General features: G+C 43.1%; 1 protein-coding gene across 1 annotated transcript in view; it reads left to right on the top strand.

Annotated features, from left to right (window-relative positions):
• LOC139393812 (serine/threonine-protein kinase 40) overlaps positions 1-15,986 on the top strand; it is a 32,694-nt gene extending 16,708 nt beyond the window's left edge. The window contains exons 8-11 of the mRNA XM_071142099.1: positions 894-1,038; positions 1,481-1,600; positions 1,780-1,864; positions 12,002-15,986. Of these exons, the coding sequence (XP_070998200.1) occupies positions 894-1,038; positions 1,481-1,600; positions 1,780-1,864; positions 12,002-12,223 (572 nt within the window). The 3' untranslated portion in view covers positions 12,224-15,986. The remainder of the gene's footprint in view (positions 1-893; positions 1,039-1,480; positions 1,601-1,779; positions 1,865-12,001) is intronic.
• The last annotated feature ends 748 nt before the right edge of the window (positions 15,987-16,734 follow it).

Below are 16,734 nucleotides of genomic sequence, written 5' to 3'. Positions count from 1 at the left end.
GTGGGTTGAAGAGTAACGACAAACAATGTTTGTGGTTGAATTAAGATTTGATAGTGTGATTGTACTGGTGCATGTACGTACATGATGTGGAAGCCTATATGCAAAACATGTTTTTTTTTAAAGAAGTGTCATTTTCTCAGTCGCAAAATGTCAAACATTAACCCGTTTTCCATCCACACTTTTCATGCGTGTATATGTCGGATACAAAATGTAATGACGGGAATAATGGAAACGGTAAATGTTCATATTGTCAACATGTTTTTTTGGTGAACTTTCAAAATGTCTAACATTTAAACTTTGTCAGTGAAATGCTGCTGGAAATGCTTTTATGCTCAAATGAATATAATAACATTGTATCAAACTGAGTCAGGCGAAGTTGTCTTCCCAGTATGACTTGTCACAAAAGCATGCAGTTTAGGCTACAGATGAAATAAATGATGCACTTCAGAGTGGTGAAAGTGCGTAGTGATGAGCTTGATGCTGCTTTCCAATAATTATCAAGGGTCTTATTCTGGTGACAGGATAGTCGATGCTTGGCTGCCGTTAGACAAAAATTCACTTTTTTGTTGTCCATAACGATTATCTCATGTTGGCTATACGTGTTCTCTAGCCAACAGCGCTCAGATAGCATTGGTCCCATGCCAGCATTGAATTTTTTTTATCCGGTACATGGGAATTTAACTGCAAAAGGTATTGTTATGTGCATTACGTCATCACTTACAGCCTTTTATCTGTACAAGTCCAGTTGATGGAAACACATCTTTGGTGGTGAAAATTCACTTTTTTTAAATGCATTTTTAAATGTATTTTTTTAAAGATTTTAAATAAAATCTGTTGCCATGAAACAGTTTGTGAAACCATTTTTTAAATGAATCTATTGTCTTCCTTTGCAGGCCGGCCGTACCACGGTAAGCCCAGTGACATGTGGGCCCTTGGCGTGGTGCTGTTCACCATGCTCTACGGCCAGTTCCCCTTCTACGACAGCATACCTCAGGAGCTATTCCGCAAGATCAAGGCTGCAGAGTACTCCATCCCAGAGTAGGTCAACATACAACCCCCCCCACCAATGCAGTGCCACACATCCCATACTAAACCACACAAGCATTATTACTCCAAGCACCCCATACAGAGTTCCTACTATGATGCATATCATGACAGTTGGTCTACTCAAGGACTTGGTGCAAGTCTGCCAATATCAATTAATTTCTTAGCCATACACTTAACTAATAGTGATGTATGCTGTTTAACAGATGCTTTTATCCAAAGTGACTTAGTCATGCATGCATTTTACATACAGGTGGTCCTGGGACTCGAACCCACTGTCCTGGCTTTGCAAACGCTATGCTATACCAACTGAGCTACGGAGTACCGTGCTCTTATTGGTTCCTCCTATGTATTATGCAACAGTTTCTCCTTCTGGTTTTGACAGCCATAAATATAACTGTTCCCCCACTATCCTTTCCTCCCTCTCTCCCCTCAGGGACGGGCGTGTGTCTGAGAACACTGTGTGTCTTATACGGAAGCTGCTGGTGCTGGACCCCCAGCAGAGGCTGACCGCTGCCGAGGTCCTGGAGTCTCTCAGCGGCATTATTGCCTCATGGTGAGTCACGCCCTCTGGTGGACAGGGAGAGAACTGTAAATATTGCCAGTTGTGGTTTAAAAAGTGCATATCAATGCATTCTGGTTTGAGAATATCATGTTTAACTTGGTGGCATTAATAGAATCATCAGTCAACCCTTGCTGTGTCTATAAACTGCCTTTTGTGTGTGCGCTTTGCAGGCAATCAGTATCCTCTTTGACCGGACCTCTTCAGGTTGTACCGGACATTGATGACCAGGTCAGCCACCCAGAGCATCTCCAGGAGGTGAGATCCCTGTTGTCAACAACCCCTTGATCCTCCTTTAGCATTAGCACATGGCTAATCCTCATAACTTCAGCTCACCCAAAGCCTTCTGGGGAACAGAGCCAAATGTTCCTCTCTTATTGACTGGTGCCTTGGTGTTTGATGTTCTCACTGCGCCACCATGATGCTAGCACTTTCATTATATTTGAATCCAATCTTCTTAAATCTAAAGGTGTTGTAAGAAATACAAAAGTGCGTATAGTATAGCTTGACATACAGTGAGGGGGAAAAAGTATTTGATCCCCTGCTGATTTTGTACGTTTGATCATTTCTTTGTCAGTGGGCAGTCTAATTTTAATGTTAGGTTTATTTGAACAATGAGAGACAGAATAACAACAAAAACATCCAGAAAAATGCATGTCAAAAATTGTATAAAATGTCCTAATCTCAGTTTGTTACCTGTATAAAAGACACCTGTCCACAGAAGCAATCAATCAGATTCCAAACTTTCCACCATGGCCAAGACCAAAGAGCTCTCCAAGGATGTCAGGGACAAGATTGTAGACCTACACAAGGCTGGAATGGGCTACAAGACCATCGCCAAGCAGCTTAGTGAGAAGGTGACAACAGTTGGTGCGATTATTCGCAAATGGAAGAAACACAAAATAACTGTCAATCTCCCTTGGCCTGGGGCTCCCTGCAAGATCTCACCTCGTGGAGTTGAGATGATCATGAGAACGGTGAGGAATCAGCCCAGAACTACACGGGAGGATCTTGTCAATGATCTCAAGGCAGCTGGGACCATAGTCACCAAGAAAACAATTGGTAACACACTACGCCGTGAAGGACTGAAATCCTGCAGCGCCCGCAAGGTCCCCCTGCTCAAGGAAGCACATATACATGCCCGTTTGAAGTTTGCCAACATCTGAATGATTCAGAGGACAACTGAGTGAAGTGTTGTGGTCAGATGAGACCAAAATGGAGTTCTTTGGCATCAACTGAACTCGCCGTGTTTGGAGGAGGAATGCTGCCTATGACCCCAAGAACACCATCCCCACCGTCAAACATGGAGGTGGAAACATTATGCTTTGGGGGTATTTTTCTGCTAAGGGGACAGGACCACTTCACCGCATCAAAGGGACGATGGACGGGGCCATGCACCGTCAAATCTTGGGTGAGAACCTCCTTCCCTCAGCCAGGGCATTGAAAATGGCTGGTGGATGGGTATTCCAGCATGACAATGACTCAAAACACATGGCCAAGGCAACAAAGGAGTTGCACAAGAAGAAGCACATTAAGTTCCTGGAGTGGCCTAGTCAGTCTCCAGACCTTAATCCCATAGAAAATCTGTGGAGGGAGCTGAAGGTTCGAAACCTTAATGACTTGGAGAAAATCTGCAAAGAGGAGTGGGACAAAATCCCTCCTGAGATGTGTGCAAACCTGGTGACCAACTACAAGAAACGTCTGACCTCTGATTGCCAACAAGGATTTTACCACCAAGTACTAAGTCATGTTTTGCAGAGGGGTCAAACACTTATTTCCCTTCATTAAAATGCAAATCAATTTATAACATTCTTGACATGTGTTTTTCTGGATTTTTTTTGTTATTCTGTCTCACTGTTCAAATAAACCTACCATTAAAAGTATAGACTGATCATTTCTTTGTCAGTGGGCAAACTGGGCAAAAATCAGCAGGGGATAAAGTACTTTTTTCCCTCACTGCACATTCTCAGTTATAAAGCTGTAGATTCAAATCAAATCCACATCAAATTTGATTTGTCACATGTGCTGAATACAACAGGTGTAGGTAGACCTTACAGTGAAATGCTTACTTACAAGCAATGCTAACCAACAATGCAGTTAAAGTAAATGATAAGAAATAAAATGAACAAATTAAAAGAGCAGAAGTAAAATAACAATAGCGAGGCCATATACAGGGGGTACCGATACAGAGTCGATGTGCGGGGCACCGGTTAGTCGAGGTAATATGTACATGTAGGTAGAGTTATTAAAGTGACTGCATAGATAATAACAGAGTAGCAGTATTGTTAAAAAAAAGAATCTGGGTAGCCATTTGATTAGATGTCCAGGAGTCTTATGGGTTGGGAGGTAGAAGCTGTTTAGAAGCCTCTTGGACCTAGACTTGGCACTCTGGTACCGCTTGCCATGCGGCAGCAGAGAGAACAGTCTATGACCAGGGTGGCTGGAATCTTTTTGACAATTTCTAGGGCTTTCCTCTGACACCACCTGGTATAGAGGTCCTGGTTGGCAGGAAGCTTGTCCCCAATGATGTACTGGGCCATACGCGCTACTCTGTAGTGCCTTGCGGTTGGAGGCAGTTGCCTTGCGGTTGGAGGCAGTTGCCTTGCGGTTGGAGGCAGGCAGTTGCCTGTATGACCTCCCTACAACGCCTGGGCATGCTCCTGATGAGGTGGCGAATGGTCTCCTGAGGGATCTCCTCCCAGACCTGGACTAAAGCATCCGCCAACTCCTGGACAGTCTGTGGTGCAACGTGGCGTTGGTGGATGGAGCGAGACATGATGTCCCAGGTGTGCTCAATTGGATTCAGGTCTGGGGAACGGGCGGGCCAGTCCATAGCATCAATGCCTTCCTCTTGCAGGAACTGCTGACACACTCCAGCCACATGAGGTCTAGTAAACTGGTCATGCTGGAGGATGTTGCAGGCAGCAGAACGTTCTCCACGGCGTCTCCAGACTCTGTCACCTACTCAGTGTGAACCTGCTTTCATCTGTGAAGAGCACAGGGCGCCAGTGGCGAATTTGCCAATCTTGTTCTTCTCTGGCAAATGGCAAACGTTCTGCACGGTGTTGGGCTGTAAGCACAACCCCCACCTGTGGACGTCGGGCCCTCACCACCTTCATGGAGTCTGTTTCTGACCGTTTGAGCAGACACATGCACATTTGTGGCCTGCTGAAGGACATTTTGCAGGGCTCTGTCAGTGCTCCTACTTGCACAAAGGCGGAGGTAGCAGTCCTGCTGCTGGGTTGTTGCCCTCCTACGGCCTCCTCCACGTCTCCTGATGTACTGGCCTGGCTCCTGTTAGCGCCTCCATGCTCTGACAGACACAGCAAACCTTCTTGCCACAGCTCGCATTGATGTGCCATCCTGGATGAGCTGCACTACCTGAGCCACTTGTGTGGGTTGTAGACTCCGTCTCATGCTACCACTAGAGTGAAAGCACCGCCAGCATTCAAAAGTGACCAACATCAGCCAGGAAGCATAGGAACTGAGAAGTGGTCTGTGGTCACCACCTGCAGAACCACTCCTTTATTGGGGGTGTCTTGCTAATTGCCTATAATTTCCACCTGTTGTCTATTCCATTTGCACAACAGCATGTGACATTTATTGTCAATCAGTGTTGCTTCCTAAGTGGACAGTTTGATTTCACAGAAGTGTAATTGACTTGGAGTTACATTGTGTTGTTTAAGTGTTCCCTTTATTTTTTTGAGCTGTGTGTGTGTGTATATATTATATGTATATATTATATGTATATGTGTGTATATATATATGTATGTATATGTATATGTGTGCATATATTATATGTATATGTGTATATACAGTGCCTTGCGAAAGTATTCGGCCCCCTTGAACTTTGCGACCTTTTGCCACATTTCAGGCTTCAAACATAAAGATATAAAACTGTATTTTTTGTGAAGAATCAACAACAAGTGGGACACAATCATGAAGTGGAACGACATTTATTGGATATTTCAAACTTTTTTAACAAATCAAAAACTGAAAAATTGGGCGTGCAAAATTATTCAGCCCCCTTAAGTTAATACTTTGTAGCGCCACCTTTTGCTGCGATTACAGCTGTAAGTCGCTTGGGGTATGTCTCTATCAGTTTTGCACATCGAGAGACTGACATTTTTTCCCATTCCTCCTTGCAAAACAGCTCGAGCTCAGTGAGGTTGGATGGAGAGCATTTGTGAACAGCAGTTTTCAGTTCTTTCCACAGATTCTCGATTGGATTCAGGTCTGGACTTTGACTTGGCCATTCTAACACCTGGATATGTTTATTTTTGAACCATTCCATTGTAGATTTTGCATTATGTTTTGGATCATTGTCTTGTTGGAAGACAAATCTCCGTCCCAGTCTCAGGTCTTTTGCAGACTCCATCAGGTTTTCTTCCAGAATGGTCCTGTATTTGGCTCCATCCATCTTCCCATCAATTTTAACCATCTTCCCTGTCCCTGCTGAAGAAAAGCAGGCCCAAACCATGATGCTGCCACCACCATGTTTGACAGTGGGGATGGTGTGTTCAGCTGTGTTGCTTTTACGCCAAACATAACGTTTTGCATTGTTGCCAAAAAGTTCAATTTTGGTTTCATCTGACCAGAGCACCTTCTTCCACATGTTTGGTGTGTCTCCCAGGTGGCTTGTGGCAAACTTTAAACAACACTTTTTATGGATATCTTTAAGAAATGGCTTTCTTCTTGCCACTCTTCCATAAAGGCCAGATTTGTGCAATATACGACTGATTGTTGTCCTATGGACAGAGTCTCCCACCTCAGCTGTAGATCTCTGCAGTTCATCCAGAGTGATCATGGGCCTCTTGGCTGCATCTCTGATCAGTCTTCTCCTTGTATGAGCTGAAAGTTTAGAGGGACGACCAGGTCTTGGTAGATTTGCAGTGGTCTGATACTCCTTCCATTTCAATATTATTGCTTGCACAGTGCTCCTTGGGATGTTTAAAGCTTGGGAAATCTTTTTGTATCCAAATCCGGCTTTAAACTTCTTCACAACAGTATCTCGGACCTGCCTGGTGTGTTCCTTGTTCTTCATGATGCTCTCTGCGCTTTTAACGGCCCTCTGAGACTATCACAGTGCAGGTGCATTTATACGGAGACTTGATTACACACAGGTGGATTGTATTTATCATCATTAGTCATTTAGGTCAACATTGGATCATTCAGAGATCCTCACTGAACTTCTGGAGAGAGTTTGCTGCACTGAAAGTAAAGGGGCTGAATAATTTTGCACGCCCAATTTTTCAGTTTTTGATTTGTTAAAAAAGTTTGAAATATCCAATAAATGTCGTTCCACTTCATGATTATGTCCCACTTGTTGTTGATTCTTCACAAAAAAATACAGTTTTATATCTTTATGTTTGAAGCCTGAAATGTGGCAAAAGGTCGCAAAGTTCAAGGGGGCCGAATACTTTCGCAAGGCACTGTATATGTGTGTGTGTGTATCTATCTATCTCCTTTATTTAACCAGGAAGGCAGGTTGAGAACAAGTTCTCATTTACAACTGCAACCTGGCCAAGATAAAGCAAAGTAGTATGACAGTTACACATGGAATTAACAAGCGTACAGTCAATAACATAATAGAAAAAAGTCTATATACAGTGTGTGCAAATGGCGTGAGGTAAGGAAATAAATTGGCCATAGTAGCGAAGTAATTACAGTTTAGCAAATTAAAACCGGAGTGATACATGAGCAGATGATGTGCAAGTAGAAATACTGGTGTGCAAAAGAGCAGAAAATTAAATAAAAACAATATAGGGATGAGGTAGGTAGATTGGGTGGGCTTTTTACAGATGGGCTATGTACAGCTGTAGCGATCGGATAGCTGATGTATAAAGTTATTGAGGGAAATATAATTCTCCAGCTTCTGCGATTTTTGCAATTCGTTCCAGTCGTTGGCAGCAAAGAACTGGAAGGAAAGGCGGCTAAAGGAGGTGTTTGCTTTGGGGACGACCAGTGAGAGACCTGCTGGAGCACGTGCTATGGGTGTGTGTTGATATGTGAGCCAAGATAAGGACCAGTGAGCTGAGATAAGGCGGAGCTTTACCTAGCAAAGACTTATAGATGACCTGGAGCCAGTGGATTTGGCGACGAATATGTAGCGAGGGCCAGCCGAATAGAGCATACAGGTCGCAGTGGTGGGTGGTATTTGGGGCTTTGGTGATAAAACGGATGACACTATGATGGACTGCATCCAATTTGTTGAGTAGAGCGTTGGAGGCTATTTTGTAAATGACATCGCCGAAGTCCAGGATCGGTAGTATAGTCAGTTTTACGAGGGTATGTTTGGCGGCGTGAGTGAAGGAGGCTTTGTTGCGAAATAGGAAGCCGATTCTAGATTACATTTTGGATTAGAGATGTTTGATATGAGTCTGGAAGGAGGGTTTACAGTCTAACCAGACACCTAGGTATTTGTGTTGTGAATCCAGCCAACATGTCAGATTTCAGAAAGGCTTTTCGGCGAAAGCAAACGATGCTATTATCTGAGGATAGCACCTCCATAAACAAGAGAGAAAAGCATATTTCAACCCTGCAGGCGCGACAAAACGCAGAAATAAAAATATAAATAATGCCTTACCTTTGACGAGCTTCTTCTGTTGGCACTCCAATATGTCCCATAAACATCACAAATGGTCCTTTTGTTCGATTAATTCCGTCCATATATATCCAAAATGTCTTTATTTGGAGCGTTTGATCCAGAAAAACACCAGTTCCAACTTGCGCAACGTGACTACAAAATATCTCAAAAGTTACCTGTAAACTTTACCAAAACATTTCAAACTACTTTTGTAATACAACTTTAGGTATTTTTTAATGTAAATAATCAATAAAATTGAAGACTGGATGATCTGTGTTCAATACAGGAAGAAAACAAACTGATGCATGCTTTCTCGTCATGCGCCTCTATCAAACAGTACACATTAAGTGACCCTCGTTCAAGATGGCCGTACTTCATTGCACAAAGGAATAACCTCAACCAATTTCTAAAGACTGGTGACATGCAGTGGAAGCGGTAGGAACTGCAAGCAAGTCACTTAGAAATCTGGATTCCCAATGAAAAACAATTGAAAAGAGTGACCTCAAACAAAAACATTCTGTATGGTTTGTCCTCGGGGTTTTGCCTGCTACATAAGTTCTGTTATACTCACAGACATGATTCAAACATGATTCAAACAAACTTCCGAGTGTTTTCTACCCAAATCTACTAATAATGTGCATATCTTATCTTCTGGGGATGAGTAGCAGGCAGTTGAATTTGGGCATGATTTTCATCCAAAATTACAAATACTGCCCCCTATCCTAGAGAAGTTAAGAGCAGTTGGAGGCCATGGAAGGCGTGTTGTATGGCATTGAAGCTTGTTTGGAGGTTAGTTAACAATGTCCAAAGAAGGGCCAGGTGTATACAGAATGGTGTCGTCTGCGTAGAGGTGGATCAGGGAATCACCCACAGAAAGAGCGACATCTTTAATATATACATAGAAAAGAGTCGGCCCGAGAATTTAACCTTATGGCACCCCCATAGACTGCCAGAGGTCCGGACAACAGGCCCTACGATTTGACACACTGAACTCGGAGAAGTAGTTGGTGAGTCAGGCATGGCAGTCATTTTAGAAAACAAAGCTGTTGAGTTTGCCGATACGGAGATTGACAGTTGAAAGCCTTGGCCAGGTCAATGAAGACTGCTGCACAGTACTCTTTTATCGATGGCGGTTATATAGTTTAGTACCTTCAGCGTGGCTGAGGTGCACCATGACCAGCTCGGAAACCAGATTGCAGAGAAGGTACGGTGGGATTCGAAATGGTCAGTGATCTGCTTATTAACTTGGCTTTCGAAGACTTTAGAGATGGATATACTGTGGGGCCAAAAGGTATTTAGTCAGCCACCAATTGTGCAAGTTCTCGCACTTAAAAATATGAGAGAGGACTGTAATTTATCATAGGTATACTTCAACTATGACAGACAAAATTAGAAAAAGTATCCAGAAAATCACATTGTAGGATTTTTAATGAATTTATTTGCAAATTATGGTGGAAAATAAGTATTTGGTCAATAAAAGTTTATCTCAATACTTTGTTATATACCCTTTGTTGGCAATGACAGAGGTCAAATGTTTTCTGTAAGTCTTCACAAGGTTTTCACACACTGTTGCTGGTATTTTGGCCCATTCCTCCATGCAGATCTCCTAGAGCAGTGATGTTTTGGGGCTGTTGCTGGGCAACACGGACTTTCAACTCCCTCCAAAGATTTTCAATGGGGTTGAGATCTGGAGACTGGCTAGGCCACTCCAGGACCTTGAAATGCTTCTTACGAAGCCACTCCTTCGTTGCCCGGGCGGTGTGTTTGGGATCATTGTCATGCTGAAAGACCCAGCCGCGTTTCATCTTCAATGCCCTTGCTGATGGAAGGAGGTTTTCACTCAAAATCTCACGATACATGGCCCCATTCATTCTTTCCTTTACACGGATCAGTCGTCCTGGTCCCTTTGCAGAAAAACAGCCCCAAAGCATGATGTTGCCACCCCCATGCTTCACAGTAGGTATGGTGGTGTTTGGATGAAACTCAGCATTCTTTGTCCTCAACACGACAAGTTGAGTTTTTACCAAAAAGTTATATTTTGGTGTCAGATGAAATTCTCCCAATCTTCTTCTGGATCATTCATATGCTCTCTAGCAGACTTCAGACGGGCCTGGACATGTACTGGCTTAAGCAGGGGGACACGTCTGGCACTGCAGGATTTGAGTCCCTGGCGGCGTAGTGTGTTACTGATGGTAGGCTTTGTTACTTTGGTCCCAGCTCTCTAGGTCATTCACTAGGTCCCCCCGTGTGGTTCTGGGATTTTTGCTCACCGTTCTTGTGATCCTTTTGACCCCACGGGGTGAGATCTTGCGTGGAGCCCCAGATCGAGAGATATTATCAGTGGTCTTGTATGTCTTCCCATTTCCTAATAATTTCTCCCACAGTTGATTTCTTCAAACCAAGCTGCTTACCTATTGCAGATTCAGTCTTCCCAGCCTGGTGCAGGTCTACCATTTTGTTTTTGGTGTCCTTTGACAGCTCTTTGATCTTGGCCATAGTGGAGTTTGGAGTGTGACTGTTTGAGGTTGTGGACAGGTGTCTTTTATACTGCTAACAAGTTCAAACAGGTGCCATTAATACAGGTAACGAGTGGAGGACAGAGGAGCCTCTTAAAGTTACAGGTCTGTGAGAGACAGATCTTGCTTGTTTGTAGGTGACCAAATACTTATTTTCCACCATTTGCAAATAAATTCATTAAAAATCCTACAATGTGATTTTCTGGATTCTGAAGTGTACCTATTATGATAAATTACAGGCCTCATCTTTTTAAGTGGGAGAACTTGCACAATTGGTGGCTGACTAAATACTTTTTTGCCCCACTGTAGGTCTATAACAGTTTGGGTCTAGAGTGTCACCCCCTTTTGAAGAGGGGGGTGACCTCGGCAGCTTTCCAATTTTTAGGTATCTCGGACAATACGAAAGAGGTTGAACAGGCTGGTAATAGGGGTTGCAACAATGGCGGTGGATAATTTGAGAGGGTCCAGATTGTCTAGCCCAGCTGATTTGTACAGGTCCAAGTTTTCCAGCCCTTTCAGAACATCTGCTATTTGGGTGAAGGAGAAGCTGGGGAGGCTTGGGCAAGTTGCAGTGATGGGTGTGGGGCTGTTGGCCGGGGTTGGGGTAGCCAGGAGGAAAGCATGGCCAGCCGTAGAGATGCTTCTTGAAATTCTCGATTATCGTGGATTTATTGGTGGTGACAGTGTTACCTAGTCTCTGCAGTGGGCGGCTGGGCGGAGCTGCTCTTATTCTCCATGGACTTTAGTGTCCCAAAACTTTTGAGTTGGAGCTACAGGATGCAAATTGTTGATGTGGAAGCTCTCAACCTGCTCTGCTACAGCCCCGTCAATGAGCTTGGTGGCGTAGGTTCATCAGCTCTGTTTTGACAAGGATGCTGATCTCTTGATCATTAACCTTGGCTCTCTAACTTGTGTTCATTGTGTAACAGTATCTCTGTGTAACAGCAGGGTGGTGTTCAGGAGGCACCAAACGGAAAATGAACAAACTGGGAAGGGACTATGTGGACTTGGTAGACTTGGTCCAATAAGTAACCCACAGTTTTCTGTTGCAAAATGTTTCAAGGACTTTTCCATGATGTGCCCTAATGCAGGGGTCTTCAAACCTTTCCTCAGGGACCTCTAGACGTTCCATGTATTTGAGCTATACCAGATCTAGCACACTTGAGTCAACTAATCAATAACAAAATTGTAAACTGTCTGGGGGTCACTGAGAAGTGGTTTGAAAATCAATGCCCTGATGAACACGACCCAGTGTGTAACTAACTAATAAGCATCTCTGTCTCTCTTTCCCAGGTGAAAATGACAGAGGAGTCGTCGCAGTACGAGTTTGAGAACTACATGCGCCAGCAGTTGCTTCTGGCCGAGGAGAAGAACACTATTCATGAGGCCAAGGCCAGCTTCCTCACCAAGCGCCAGTTCGGCGCCATCCCGCCCGTGCGGCGCCTGGGCCACGATGCCACGCCTGTCAGCCCTCTGGACGCCGCCATCCTGGCCCAGCGCTTTCTCCGGAAGTAGCCCCTTCATTCATCGCCTTGACAAGTGGCGTGAGGGACGCAAGGGTTGGGTCGGGAAGGTACCCTAAAACTGAGAATATCTGTGGGAGCTTAGCCCCAGCTCGACCCTCCCTTGGGTAGAGGGGCCCCTAGCTGTGGTAAGTTAGGTGGTGTGGGAACAGGCATGCGGGGAGGGGGCACCAGAACTGATCACTCACCTGACAACCTCTCATAGTTTTCACACGTCAAGTCTGGGTGTTGGCAGTGTGCACAGGAATGGCAAGGCTGGAGAATCTGAAGATCTGAACCAAAGGCTCCCACTGACCCCCACCCACCACCAGATCTTAAACACACAGTTCTCTCAGCCAGCAATGGGCACATATGGAGTCTTGCAGGCCAGGGGGATACCAGACACGGTTGTGTGTGTGTTTGGACATGAAAAGCTCCCCCATTGTTTCCCTCTGCTGAGACCTGGCCATCACCCTCATACCTACCCCCATTTCTTCTTGAAAACCCTGAGCAATACAGGGCCAAAAGAATCATGTAGCAAACTTCCTCTAACCTCCCTCCCTCAACTCTCCAAACTGGGATCACTTGATCATGAACCTCACTCACGTGCCCGCCCGCTCCACTCTTTAGTTTCCTCATAACCAAAATGATCTGGACTAGTCCTGTCTCTAAACTACGACTTCAAATCTACCTCTCTCAATCTTTTTTTAAATCTTTATTTTTTATTTTTCATGTGTCTATTTTTCACCATGTCCACCATTCTCAAAAAACAAGGAATTGTCGGTAGTGTTGTCACCGTAGAGAGAAAGCATTACTATGTTTTGGCACGCAAAGGTTTGGAATGTGGAATATGAATAAGCTTTTTTCCTTATGAATAATAAGTAGCATTTTACCCATCTTACATTGAAAATGCTAACTATCAAAGGGTGGCCAAATCGCCTACTTCTGTCTGTACGTCTAGCCGATTGCTTTGCTTTCTTGCTTTCGCTCACCCCCTGTGGAACTTTTTTTCTCCATTTAGGCATTTAGTGTCATACCTAGAGGTTGTGACGCCGAGAGCTGGATGGGGGATGTTTTATTAGATGTTTAAGGTTGATCCTCTCTCGTTATTGCTGTTCTAATTGGCATCTTTGATTATTAATCACGACGTGGACGCTATAATTTTCTGGGGGGTGAAAAATCATGTTGAGTCTTAACTGATTGTTAGCCAAGGAAATGATACCTCCCCCTCGTTCACCACTGAACAACTTCCAGGTATTCAACTTCCCATTTATCCTGTGTGACATCATCATTGTGGGACAAGTATTGGGCATGAATGTGAATGATTGGTAATGCCAGTCATTGTCAGTGTGTAGATAAGCGTGATTTGGGCCAGGGGGCTGTATTAGACAAAGCCATGTCCTTTTCAGTGGTAGGTGTTGACTAGAGCCACGTTATTTAAGCCCAGTGAGTCAGTGCACACCCTTAAACTAGCCATCCTCTCAATCTCTTTATCTTGCCTGCCTCAGTTGCTTGCACACACTGAGAATATATAGGCTTTTCTAAGACTGTCTGGACTGAATGTGTCCGCTATGAAAGATGGGCATCCCTCATGTTGGCCCTGTCTTAGTTGTGAATCCTCTAGTGCGTAGCAATGTCTTAAGTTTAAAATCAAACAAAACTGTAATGATCACAGTAGCTCTCAAGCTCTTTTTGCTGTTTGTAAGTGATATTGTAGTAGCTGATCATGAAATACTTACTATGATGTTGATAATGATAATTGAATAGATAGTGTGATATTTCAGAGAAACTCAACAATGAGGTTGCGTCTCCATCACTCGGTCATGCCATTGTTATGCACTTTCTCAAGCCTCCCTCTGCTGGCGGTGCCATAGTGGTGCCAAACGTCATGATCAATCCAATCATTCTCCAGAGGGTAACGGCTGTTTCGTCTAAATTACACCAGTGTCCTGGAAATACGATGACATTGCTAAAGTAGGTAGATATTTAGTAGGAAACAACTTTGTTGTCAAATTTACTTTAGGCAGATGGCAATGTCATAAGTTAGCAAAGTTTGTCAGGTCCTAGCTATGTTGCTAAGCTACTAACTTGTGAACGATATTAGGCATCTGTTCACATAGGCTTGCCATCTTTATGGGTATCCTCATTGCTTAGACCTTCACCCTATTTTTATATCCAAATTGATCACATGAGTAGAAACTCAAGTCAGTTTCCTCCTATTTCTTTGTATATTGTCTTTATCCTCAATTTCATGTTTGTTGATTTTGTTATTTATTCACTGTCCATTTTCAGGCATAAAATCTCTGCCATTTAGCTTTAAGCAAGAAGTCTTCTGGTTCCATTTGTTTCTCCAAACATTCAAACTTGAGCCACCATTGCAGTTTTTTTTTTCTCTAAAGATCTTTTTATTATTTTTTACCATTGCCACACTCGTGGTCAATTTAAGCTACACTACTAATGAGACTGACTGCATAGTTCTATTTTTTACACAGAAAATAATCGCACATTATAATGATTTATGGTAGTGATGTTTATTAGCCTGGTCACAGTTCTGTTTGTGCTGTCTTGCCAACTGTTGCCTTGACAGTGACAAACAGATCTGGGACCAGGCCAACTGTTTATTGCCCCATACCAGACTTTAGGTCAGTATGTAAATATAATACCATCATGGCAGCGACAACACCAGTAGAGCTTCCATCTAGTGGAACGAATCCAGCTCTGATCAGGGGTACATTCAGTGAGGTGAAATGTTGCAGATAGGAATGTGTTGAATAGAACTGACAAGATTTCCTGTCATGTTGAATTCAGAATCATATCTTAATTTCTATCAAAGTTTTGTAACATTGCACACTCCTGAACAGCCCACTGTAACACAAATTATATATAGACATGCATTAGAGGCAGTACTAGCCACCCCATTTGAATGAGAAAATATTTAAATTAGATTTTGAGGAATGTACGCTCCCCCCCCCCCCCCACCTCAATGTGAATTTCTGGGTATAAAAGCAGTATTGTAGTTGATAGTGTCAGTAGTTCATGAGAAAAAGCTATTTTGTGAACACCACAGCCCTTGCTGAAGTTGAAGGCAAATTTCTCATCCCATCTTACTTGAGGGTGACCATAACCCACTATTGGATATAAATATGTAGGTTTATTGGATTAGACCCTTGATAGTAATGTATTATCTGTAGCATTATCAAGATAGTGTTCACATTTAGCTGTTGGAATTGTCCCATTTGTCTATGAAAGTTGTCTCCTTCAGACGGTCTGTGGACTGAAAGCACCATACGAAGCATGATGTTGAGCTCTTTGTAAAATGCGATTTTTGCATGAATTTTTTTACTTGCAAGGTGGTCCCACAATATAATTCCCTGTAATCCACCAACTGAGAAGAATTGGGAATTTGAGTCTTAAGGAAAAACCTAATGTTTTTCATAATACAACCAATTTTCATTTAATGAACATTCAACACAATTTTTCATTTTTACCATAATTCTAAAATGGAGGAAATGTCTGTCAGTTTAATGATGTATTTGATTTGCTGAATATTTGAACTGGAAAATAGATAATGGTGTATGATGTGGTGGTAAAAATGGTTGAAAAGCAGCAGGATTTGTTGTAAGCTGCTTGGTTGGATATGGACATCTAATACAAAAACCTGGCTAATTGTACAGAGATGGAAGAAAATTAAAAAAGTTTGTATAAAATACATTATTTTTGTACTTCATCAAATCTCTACATGCATGTCAGCAATAAACTTTGATATGGAAAAATTCTCTATTCCTACTGTTTATTTCATGTGATACTTTGAATGTTGACAATACTTCCAATCATTGCCAGTAGGTGGAGTACTGTCTCAAAGAATAGAAATGCATTTGCTATATGTATAACCAAGAACACCAGATATTGTGTAGTAATGATAATGACCCCAAGTGTTGAATCCTATATCATCAATGAAACACTATGTATTCAGTTCACAAAATGGAAAGGAATGGTGATCTTCCTATAGTTTCTACTCTCTTGGGTCTGTCTCATGCCATTACAGAATGTGTATAGACTCCCTGCAGCGAGTGATTGTGTGTCTTAAATACTCAATTGAAATGTTGTGGGAGTTTCTTTTCTCTCTGAGGGAGTACTGGACCATGGGCCAAGGTAGATCTGCTCCAACAGGAAGGCCCCTGCTAGTTCCCCCTGCACCGCGGTCATGTGCCCCTACGCCGCTGCCTTACCTCAGCCTTTTAAACCCACACCCCCTGTTCTAGTGGGGGGATTCATTTCTTAACACGTCTTTGTATTTGCTAACAAACACAAGCTCCTGATCGGTCCTGTAACATGGATTCCTGTGAGATAATTTAGAGTTCTGGGTGTGCCTTTTTTTCATTTTTTTTTTCATTATTCATATTGGTGGCTGAGCTGGAAGATATTGGTCTCATGGAACAGGGCACAAGCTGTGACTAAAGATTGTTACTGCCTTATGTCCCCCCTGAGATGAAGAGGACTCCAAAGTAAAGTATTAATACAGTG

This window comes from Oncorhynchus clarkii, chromosome 3, assembly GCF_045791955.1.
Source record: "Oncorhynchus clarkii lewisi isolate Uvic-CL-2024 chromosome 3, UVic_Ocla_1.0, whole genome shotgun sequence".
Classification (NCBI taxonomy): domain Eukaryota; kingdom Metazoa; phylum Chordata; class Actinopteri; order Salmoniformes; family Salmonidae; genus Oncorhynchus; species Oncorhynchus clarkii.
The sequence above is the reverse complement of the archived record's forward strand: the minus strand, read 5'-3'. Positions and strand labels throughout refer to the sequence as shown.